A 10,847-nucleotide genomic window follows, 5' to 3' on the forward strand; every position below is an offset into this window, starting at 1 on the left:
CTAATCCGATGTCAACTTCCTGTTTATCCGTGCGTCTGTCCGTATCACACATAACAAACTTTGGTCGCAGTTTTCTCAGCAACTACTCATCATAGGTGCTTGAAATTTTAACACACTCTTTGTTTAGGCATGCCATATGGTGGGATTCATTTTTGTACTAATCCGATGTCAACTTCCTGTTTATCCATGCATCTGTCCGTATCACACAGAACAAACTTTGGTCGCAGTTTTCTCAGCAACTACTTATCATAGGTGCTTGAAATTTTAACACACTCTTTGTTTAGGCATGCCATATGGTGGGATTAAGTTTTGTACGAATCCGATGTCAACTTCCTGTTTATCCGTGCGTCTGTCCGTACCATACATAACAAATTTTGGTCGTAGTTTTCTCAGCAACTACTCAATGCAGATGCTTGAAATTTTAGCACAATCTTTGTTTAGGCATGCCATATAATAGGATTCATTTTTGGAACAAATCCGATGTCAACTTCCTGTTTATCCGTGCATCTGTCCATACCATACGTAATAAATTTTGGTCGTAGTTTTTTCAGCAACTACTCATCGCAGATGCTTGAAATTTTAGCACAGTCTTTGTTTAGGCATGCCATATGTTGGGATTCAGTTTTTACAAATCCGATGTCAATTTCCTGATTATCACTGTGTTTGTCCATAACCGAACTTGTGTATTCACATCAGAGCGGGGGTATTATTAGTGAGCATTGGCTCACAGACTTCTTGTTCTTTATGACCTGTGCAATATTTATGCTGAGCATAACTAAATATGATTTAAATTATCCATTGTCCACAAGGTATTGTTTATAGCAGTTGTTTGTACAGTTGTTTGTACAGTATATTATTGAATGTTTTATTACTATTCTAGTATACTCACTAATGTATTAATAAGTAATTATTTTGTATATTCAGTGCTTGTACATTTTGCATTTGTATTACATAGCAATTAATATATAACACTTTGTAAATATTTATTAACCAAGACTCTAATTAATTTAGTTGTAATTGAAAATGACAAAGGAGAATGGTTTTAACCAGAAACAAATCAATCTTTCACTTTAAACTAAAGAATTCTGTTTGACCATGTTTTATAAATCCGCACATTGTGGGCATGTAGAATATTCCATTCTTGTTTCTTTTCTTACTTTTATTCTTTCTTATTAACATCACATAGATTTATAAGAGCTCACATACCCCTGTTTAACAAGTGCAACAGACACTTCTACAAAAAAAAAATGACTTCTACAAATTTGAAAATAAGCCAAGGATAATTTGTTTAAGATAATGGAATGACTTAAGGTTTATTGACCCTCTGATAAGAGAGATAACTCTGACTGACATTAATGACTATACATAATTCCATTTTAATTTAAAAAAAATTAAGGTTAAACAGCATTTCTGTTAAAAAAAAATTCTGAAATAGCTTGCATTTCAATTATAATTTTTTTTTTGGAAATCATTATTTGATTTGCTTTTTATAATGTCAGGTGAACTGAGGGTCAGTGAACCTTAAATCTTGATAACTGAGGATTAAGGAGTGTCTGTTATTTCTCTGCTGCATGTTGTAACCTGGGTGTTGTGAATATCTTGTAGTGTGAGCTGGTCCTCCCTCCATCTGTCCACCATCCACAAAAGTCACACCTCCCTCAACCAAGGGGAAGCAACCTACACTCTCCGTAAAAGTAACACGTCACTCAACAAAGGGGAGACAATCCAGAGTAATCTACGTAAGACAGGTCATTCTAGGTCATGCCAGGACATTTTGGAGACTAGTCAATCCAAGTCTTGTTGTATCAGTTAGCACTAAATCTTTCAAAAGGTAGAATATTTAATAATTGTCTCTTAATATTTTATCTCACTTGTACGATTCAGGGAGCCATTTTCATTTCCATATATTTCATTTTCTAACCCATTGCTGAACCATTTTTTTTGTGTAATTTTAATACTACCCCTCCTACCAGTTAACATTTATTTATTTTTGGAATAAGCTTGATTACATTTCATAAGATTTTCGATTATTTTGAATGTTTATTAAATGCATGAGAAGTTTCCCCCCCCCCCCCATTTCTGGATTGTCTTCCCTTGATATCCTGACATAGTAATGTGTATAACACAGATGCATAATTTCAAGTGCTCTTTAAAGCTGTACAACAGTTTTGTTTACTTAGTTTGTATGTGAACTAGGGGTGTAATAATATGCTAGTATACCACAATACAGAAAAAAAAAATTGTGCCATATCACAGGAAACCCTATACAAGTGTATCATGATATACATGTATTATAACGTTTTAGCATATACATGTATTACATTTTAAGCAATTTAATATAATTTCTTTTAAATTCAAACCACAGGCACCTGAAGTTACTTATTTTTCTTTTAATAGAAAAAAATATATACCCCCTACCTTAAAAATTAGGTAGGGGGTATATTTTTTTTATTTAAAGAAAAATAAGTAACATCAGGTGCCTGTGATTTAAACTAATAATAGCATCTTTTTAAATTTGTTAAAGCTGCTTTTATTGTGTGCAGAGCTCATAAAATGTGTGAATTTTATTAAATAATCTACAACAAGGAGATTCTCCTTTATGAACACCGAGACATCCAAATTATATCAAAATATGAAAGGTGAAATATCACAGTATATAACACGATATAGTCCCAGTGTATCATGATATATCACGATACACTATAGCCATATCATTACACTCCTATTGATAACAGAGATTTTTACTGTGATGGTCATGCTACAAGTGTCATGATTAATTCTCTCATTTTCATTTAGGAATATAGATGTATCATCATCATCACTCAATAACATTCCTTTTATACCCATTACAGAAGTGACCAGGGTTGTCTTACATCTCCATCATTCCATTTAACACAGCACATACATGTATTGTCATTGTTATGTTACTTTTGTGCTCATTTTACTGTTAAACAGTGTTCCTTTGACTGTTTAACAGTGAATTTAATTTTCCTCTTCAGTAAATGTTTTGACATATGATGTGTTGGCATTTGATGTGTCCATTCCTGGTATTTTTGTATATTTTTTTATATACTGCACACATTATACTATACATAAAACATATCAATAAACCTCAAGTGTAATTTGTCATTTGAGGAAATGTCTAAAATTTTTCCCAATATTTGCATTGTTGTAAAACATAAGTTAATACATATTATAAATAGGTATACAAACTATTGCTAATTGCAGTCTACGTTGAATTATATTTTTACTGGATTTATGGTGATTTTTATACAATTATATATTTTAGAAAATTGAATTAAATGAATGAAATATATATTTCTTTTTGTGTTTTTCTATACATGTTTTTTTAGTCTTTCATACAGATGGAAGATAAATTACACAATTTTTTGTTGAGCCATCTTTAAAAAATTGCATGTTTGCCCTCTCCTGACAGATTTACAAATGGGTCTTACTCAAAATATTTTTTTTTAAACCTCCAGAAAAAGTTTTTTTTTCCTGATTTTTTTTCATCCCATCAACAACTAGTGAAATTTTATTAATATCTTGACTTTCAGTAAGTTTTGAAAATTGAGAAACAATGTTGAAAATTTCTTTTGAAAAAAAGTTTTGCTACCAATCTACCCGCCCGCGTGGCGCAGTGGTTAGAGCATTTGCTCTAAAGTCACGGAGTAAGGAGTTGATCATTACGCAGTGGGTTTGAATCCCACTGTGGGACGTGGAGACCGGTCCTTCGGATGAGACCGTATAAACCGAGGTCCCATGTCGCAGTAGGTGCTGGCACGAAAAAGATTCCTCACTGCTCAATAGCCCTGAGTGCCGAGTATAGGTAAAAAATTTGCAGCTCTCCACTGGCAAGTGGTGGCGTCTCCATATGAGTGAATAATTCTCGAGAGGGACGTTAAACAACAAACTAACAAATAACAAACAAATCTACCCAATTTGTTTTATCCTGAGTAGGAGGGAGGGCAAGCAAACACTTTTCTTTTAAGATGGCCTTATGGACCCCTTTCCTAATTTATAAAGTGCATGGCTACTATTTGTGTGGACTAATATTGTAAAAACCAACAAGAATAGTGCAAACTAAATAAAGAACTTTCAAAACAAAGAAATATGGTTTAAGTCTGATATGCAATATTGTTCACAGGAATTTTGTCCCATGTTTTATTTTTCATGAATGCATTAAAATTGATTTCACTTTATTTGTGTATGGCTGATGCAATATCACTCTTCTAATTGTCGAATACATCTCATGTACATGTATAGTAAGCCCATAGGAAACAATTTCAAGCAAAAAATTCCTTGATCAAAAAAGGGGGCATTAGATTATTAATTATTTAGGGGGCACATTCATGTAGTAGCTTTATTTTCAACAGTATTCTGTATACCTTTATTGGGATGTATTGGCCTCCCCTGTGCCCCCTCAGCTTCTAGGGTCACGTTAGCCTACTAATACCAATAAATTCCCCTTATTGAGGATTGATGCATGGAAAGTAAGAGAAAGTTTCCCCTTAATACATTTATACTTCCATACCTGTTATGAAAGACAAATACAGAAGAAAGGGAATTTCAGCAGCATTAGTGGAATTAAGCTTTTGAAAAAAATGAATTCAGTCTTTCTTCTCCCATTTTTTTCCCTTAAGGTTCATTCTCTATCTGATAAGAGAGACAACTGTTACTAGGATATTTAACTATTATTCCAACATAAAATTGTCAAGTTAAAAGGCTGCAGTGAGATTCTGTCATATTTTCCCTGCAATGTATGACAAAAAATGCTTGCATTTTGATAACAATTTAAAATAAGATTTCTTTTGGAAAATCACTAGCATCAAAATTGTATATGAGTGAATGAGGTATAATGATGATCGAGGGAAGGAAGCTTAACAAAATGGATCTTTCTATGAAATGGTGACAATTTACTAAAAGAAGATGGAGATAACTATAAATAATACCATTCAAAGTAAAATTTTTGACAAATTCTTGAAGAATAAAATTTGTAAAGAAATGGGGCAATTTAGAGGTTATATTTCTCTCAGTAGAATCAATTTTATTTTATTTGTTTATAAATAATTAGATGACACTTAACCTTGAACTAATATTACCTTAAAATATAAGTACTGAATATTTATCTACAATATATGGGAATTTATATATATTGAATTTCATAGGAATTCTCAAGATCTGTATTTATGTACTTGTAAACAAAAAACATTAAACAAGAACATAAAATTATAAATGATTTATTTTAGTGTAATATTTTTTCATAGTATATATAATTTGATATGTACAAGTAACGATTTGAGTTTGAAGTCTCTCACAATGAATCTCGACATTACATGAGGTCTCTTCACTGATTACCACAGTCACAATCACAAAGTCCCGCCCCCTCATAACATGAACGGCAGATCGAGGTTCTTCTCTCCATTACCGACATAACAGGATCCGTATAGACGGGTGCCGGGGACGTGATAACTAATGTAACCTAACCACAACAGACTCCGGAGAGTGACCAGTCCACTTCCGCGCTCAAACTGCAGACTCCAGGAACCTAGTAACGGGTAATATAACAAAACTATAGGTTAGAGGTGTATTTATGTTAAACATCGTGTTATTGTATCATTATTAAATTATCTGACTTAAAGTCCAAGACTGACAATTTGCCAGAGACAAGGTCAGAGAACTGAACAAATTTTCTTGTTAGGCTTTTAAGAGGTTGTGTTACTGAGATATTTAACACAGTAACTACAGTAAAAGCTGGATACGTCGAGGAAGTCACTGGGACCTCAAAGTTTGCTTCCTTACACTGAGACTCTTTAAATCCATATAAGAAAAGTCTTCTATGAGATTTGTAAAAAGTTCTTTATGGCTGACATTTCCTTATAAGTGGGTTCTTTATAGCCAAGTTTTACTGTACATCTTGACAGAATTTTTGTTGTCTGTTCACATTTTAAATCAAGGAAAAGAGGCCAGGGGGAGGTAATTCAGGTTTAGACTTTTGACTGTTTTATTGTAAAGAATATTCAGTGTTTAAGATGAAAGGAGGGGAGGTAATTTTGGCATCATTGACCCCACTGACCTTTAGGGATATCCTCCTCCAATGTATCCATGAAGTCAATGGCCTTGTCAAGGTTAGCCTTCTGGAGCAGGGTCTTCTCCTGGAGACTGATGGGTTCACGGAAGTGCATGTAGGAGCACAGCTTGGCTGATTCCGAAACGGACAATCCTGGATACAAAAAAGCATATATTAGTTGTAATGAACAAAAATCTTGATTACAAGCTATATATTGATCAACCAAAGGAAAACAAAGAATATGTACCAATAAAGGCTGAAAATAATCCTTGAAATTAAGCTGCATGGGGGCATCAATTTAATCATATCATTAGAATGACCCTACCTTCAAAACTTCTATTTGCGATGACTTTTCCTTCTGGGGTCTTGATAAAGGCTGCTCGTGGGACAATTTTCACATCTTCATCAATTTCAGCAATAACTGAGGACAACCTGTCTTCTTCTTTGATTGTTATCTACAAGAAGTTTGAGATTTTTATCTATAAAACTGTTTATAAGTTATAATTGGGATTTAAGAACAACAGAATTAAATCTGAGTTTATTTTACATAGTGATATAAGAAAGTTTTTAACCTATACAGTTTTCAAAGAAACGTGAAAAGTGGGATTTCAAATTTCTATTCACCCATGTGATAAACAAATTTTTACAGTATGCATCTTTCACATACAATTCATACATGTGTGAAAGAAGCACTATCACTGTATGATGATGCATTGGTAACATTACACCATGACCCAAACCTCAAGCATACAATTTTGTGCAATCTATATGGACCCTATATAACAAAGTAATATTGCCCAAACCAATGTGATAATAAATCATTGATATACTAGTATGCTGGACTCTAAATACATGTAATGCTTGCTGATTTTTCCTGAATCCTTCAAAAATATACCGTATTATCAGCGTGCTCTCTTAATTCTCCAGTGGTCGTCGAAAATCGCATTTTTGTTTTCTAAAAAGATTATCTAGGTAATTTGATGGAAACTTGTATTTTGTTTCAATTGTTTAACTCTAAGTTAACATCTAATGATTTCTAAAATACATGTATACTTAATATCTGATATCAACTTCATCATTGTTTATGCATCTTTCACAAGCACTAGCTAACAAGCTCAGCCAGCCGGTTTTGATGCTGAAGAGTAATAAACTAATGTAAGAATATTATTTTTTGTTTATTTCAGTCACTCACCGTCTCCTCCTCCCCAGGTTCCTCACCATCTTCTGCTTTCTTCTGTTCTGTGTGCTCAAATTCGTAGGATGGATCCCCGGTAAATCTACCTTTGGCTAGCTTGCTTTGTTCCCTCATAGCTTTAGTCGCTGGTGGCAAAAGACCCCAATGGACACAATCTTTGCTGTAGTACAACAACAAGGAATAAGTCCAAATAATTTTCTAAGTATCTTGATCATTACTGGCTTTAATTAATTAATTATCGTGATACATGTACGTACTACATCTACTTTAGATTATTCAAAAACTTACCTGTAGAAGGTTTTCCTGTCCTCCATTTCATCTCTCCCAACACCTTGTGCAATGAAGTAATCATCTTTTACACCAAGTATTTTACCCCAGAAATAAACTCTGTGAAATTTGCCAGAATTCTTTAATATAACTAGCGAAGTCTGTAAAGCAGCCTTTTGTTCTGGACTCAGAATAATTCCACTACTTCCAACGTAGTCAATGTTTAGATGAAGACCCTCTGAATCCATTTTTGTGATGTTAATTCTACTTCAGTTAAGAAGCTCCTGGGGAAATCAACAGCAAACAACACTGTGTTGTCACAGTCAGCACTGTTGCCAAGGAGAAGTAAACAATGCGCATGCTTGAGAGGATCTTGATCTTTGATACGCTTTAAATTAGTTTGACCAAAATTTGTTCGTGAATTTGTAACAAGGTAACACTTATGAATAACATAATTCATAAACAGTGTTTTATTATTCAGGAAAATTTAAGTGTCAAGTAAGATATCCCCATAATCAATCATGATGATAATAAGTCAACTTAGTAAAATTATTCTAAGAACTACTTAATGCGAAGTTGCATTTCCTGTCTGTCGTGTCAAAACAGAAAGTAAGAAACAATAGAAAAGATATGACTTTGTAGCTTCGTAAGCCCAGTTAAATCGCACTGACAACCGCCGAAATTATGGAGAACGAAAGTGTGATTCTACTTAGTGTTCCGTCCACACAGACAATAACCAATTCAAACACTCATGTTCTTATAAACAAAGAGTACAACCGGAGAAAACATAATGATTACGATAAACAAATAGATGCCAACTGGAACAAAAGAGTCTCCGACAATCCAAAGATCTTTAATGGAACTAAATTTCGCCTATCATCTGTTTCTCTGTCTAATGATACTTTTACTATGAACTTGGGACTGACATGTTATAAGGAATTTTTAGGAACAAATTGGTGTAAGAATGCCAAGTTTTTGGCCGAGGATGGTGTCAGGGATTTCCAAGACAGCCAGGCATACATGTCTGATCCACTGGGAGTCGGTACGATTGTCCTGACGACGGACGATAAAGTTATTTTCCTAACTAGGAGTGAACATTGTGCAGAAGCTCCAGGGTTATGGGATGTTCCAGGGGGTCACCCAGAGCCACAGGTAATTATTATATTGGCAGATATAACAAATATGCTGTGTAACCTTCAATTACAAAAAAAAAAAAAAAAAAAAAAAAAAAGAGAGAGAGAGAGAGAGAGAGAGAAAGAGAGAGACAACAAGGCACTTTTCAACTGCTGTGAACAATCTGTTATATATCTTCAACAAGTATTTGAAAACATATATATTAAGATATGTCAAGGGGCAACTCAGACTAACAAAAATATCCAGTACATAAGAAAATTTTATTTTCCAATTTTGGGCCCAGAAGGCATACAAGCTTTTTACAATGAAAAGATAGAAAGTTCTGAATGAAAGGTTACATACACACAAATAAACATGTAGTACATATAGGTAGAATGTTACTATAATATTGAAGATAAACTGATTACGGCTTAAGATTCTGCTTAATGATGAATCAGAGCTGTCAATAATTTTGAAGAGGTAAATTTATCCATTTGAAGAGGCTGTTTTAGAATTATTTCCAACAGTCTACTTTGTCAACTATGCAATTTGAAGCAACGGAGTCCTACTGTTGAAACAGTGATAAATCGCCTCCTGTCACCCCCTATTGAAAGCCTTGATGAATAATGACTTTTTTTTCAAAAGGGTATATTGAGTGAAATATCTGAAATGTAATATGTGAAATTTTCTCATTTCACATACTAATAATGGTTTTAACTAGTTCATAAATTTCATGCATAGATTCTTTTTTCAGGAAATTGTTGGGAAGATTCCTTTAGAGGAAATAAAGTTTTCAGACCTGAATGAAGAAAAAGTTGTGAGCGAGATTTACGATTCAATAATGAGAGAAGTTGTTGATGAGGTGAACATTCCAGCTTCCTCCCTCTCAAGACCAAACTTCATTGGTGTGGCTCAAAATATTTCTGCAGCTAAGCGTCCAAGTTCTGAGTTTATAATCAGGTATACATTACTTTTGCTGGTTTCAGTGTACAGTAAAACATGATTATGGCAAACAAGCTATAATGAATACACAGTTGTAGCAAAGTGGTTTTCAATCCCAGCCTGTGGTTTTAAAGCATAATTACTGTATGAACATAGTATGAACTATGGAATGAACTATGAAACATAGAATGAACTTAATTAATTCTGTTGATAATGAATCAAAATTGTTCATCCCTGGCACTTTGCTATAATGGTGTTTTACTGTATTATAGTGTGTGCCATTATCATAATATTGGTATCTCGAACACCAATATCTCAAATATCAGGGCATACCAAAGTGATTTTGAAATCCTTTAAGTCCCTTATTTCTTAAATATTTTACTTGGATATCTCAAATCCTCGGATATCTCGCAATATTTTCTTGGTCACATCAAGTTCAAGATAATGAGGTTTGACAGTATTATTCATCAGAATTTTAATGACCTTATTAATAATTTAAGTCTTATCAACTGTTTCAGCTGTAGTTTGTCCTCCTCAGAAGTTAGGGACCTGTACACCAAAGGAAACCAGGAGGAAGCTTACGAATCTACAAATATCCAGTTTGTACCCAAGAAAACTGTGCTTAGCTTAACACCAAGTCATGAAATATGGGCCAACCTAGCTCCATCTGCCAAAGGCTGCATCATGTTGTACAAATTATACAGTAACACAGCTGTTTTAAAATAACTTAAACTGTGGTTTATTAATTTTTGTAGAAATCAAATTTCATGTTATTGGCAAAAAATATTATTTTAATATAGATATTTTAATTCATATACAGCTATCTCCTATTCTGTCATATGTACAATTTGCAATTTTGATGACCTAATTTTGTGGTCTGGCTCAACATGAAAACAACAAAAATTGATGTTCAACAAAAACTGATGAAACTACTGTAATATTTGTGGACATATCAAAGAAGTGCCTTTAACAGATTTTTTTAAGCTTGCATAATATGGGGAAGAATAAACTACAAGTATTTTTATATCCACATTTTGTTGTTTATATTTAACATGAACTTGGCTTAAAACTGCCATGCCCTAGGCCTGGGCATTTGTCCTTAATTTTTCCTCTTTGACAAACCAAATTTAAAAGTGGCAGAAATTGCCAGGAATATATATGGGAAAAATCTTGATGATTATGAATGAAAGGATGCTTCAGCAAACAATTTTCTTGTTTAAAACATGTTTCCTATACCTCAATGGCTACCTTTATGACAAT

At 33.5% G+C, this 10,847-nt stretch overlaps 2 protein-coding genes across 2 annotated transcripts; one reads left to right on the forward strand and one right to left on the reverse strand.

Moving 5' to 3' along the window:
• Positions 1 to 5,224: 5,224 nt before the first annotated feature.
• Positions 5,225 to 7,884, reverse strand: LOC133202540 (radial spoke head protein 9 homolog). Its single transcript, XM_061338380.1, has 5 exons — positions 7,554 to 7,884; positions 7,263 to 7,425; positions 6,396 to 6,525; positions 6,077 to 6,223; positions 5,225 to 5,548 (listed from the first exon to the last, which is right to left on the reverse strand). Exons 1-5 carry the CDS (start codon positions 7,778 to 7,780, stop codon positions 5,388 to 5,390), a joined length of 828 nt encoding a protein of 275 aa, XP_061194364.1. The 5' UTR covers positions 7,781 to 7,884; the 3' UTR covers positions 5,225 to 5,387.
• Positions 7,885 to 8,101: 217 nt separating this feature from the next.
• LOC133177022 (uridine diphosphate glucose pyrophosphatase NUDT22-like) lies at positions 8,102 to 10,615 on the forward strand. The gene is made up of 3 exons (XM_061312106.1): positions 8,102 to 8,684; positions 9,400 to 9,605; positions 10,106 to 10,615. Exons 1-3 carry the CDS (start codon positions 8,217 to 8,219, stop codon positions 10,311 to 10,313), a joined length of 882 nt encoding a protein of 293 aa, XP_061168090.1. The 5' UTR covers positions 8,102 to 8,216; the 3' UTR covers positions 10,314 to 10,615.
• The last annotated feature ends 232 nt before the right edge of the window (positions 10,616 to 10,847 follow it).

This window comes from Saccostrea echinata, unplaced genomic scaffold (genome assembly GCF_033153115.1).
Source record: "Saccostrea echinata isolate AGI-Se365-2 ecotype Australia unplaced genomic scaffold, CSIRO_AGI_Sech_v1 ptg000002l, whole genome shotgun sequence".
NCBI lineage: Eukaryota > Metazoa > Mollusca > Bivalvia > Ostreida > Ostreidae > Saccostrea > Saccostrea echinata.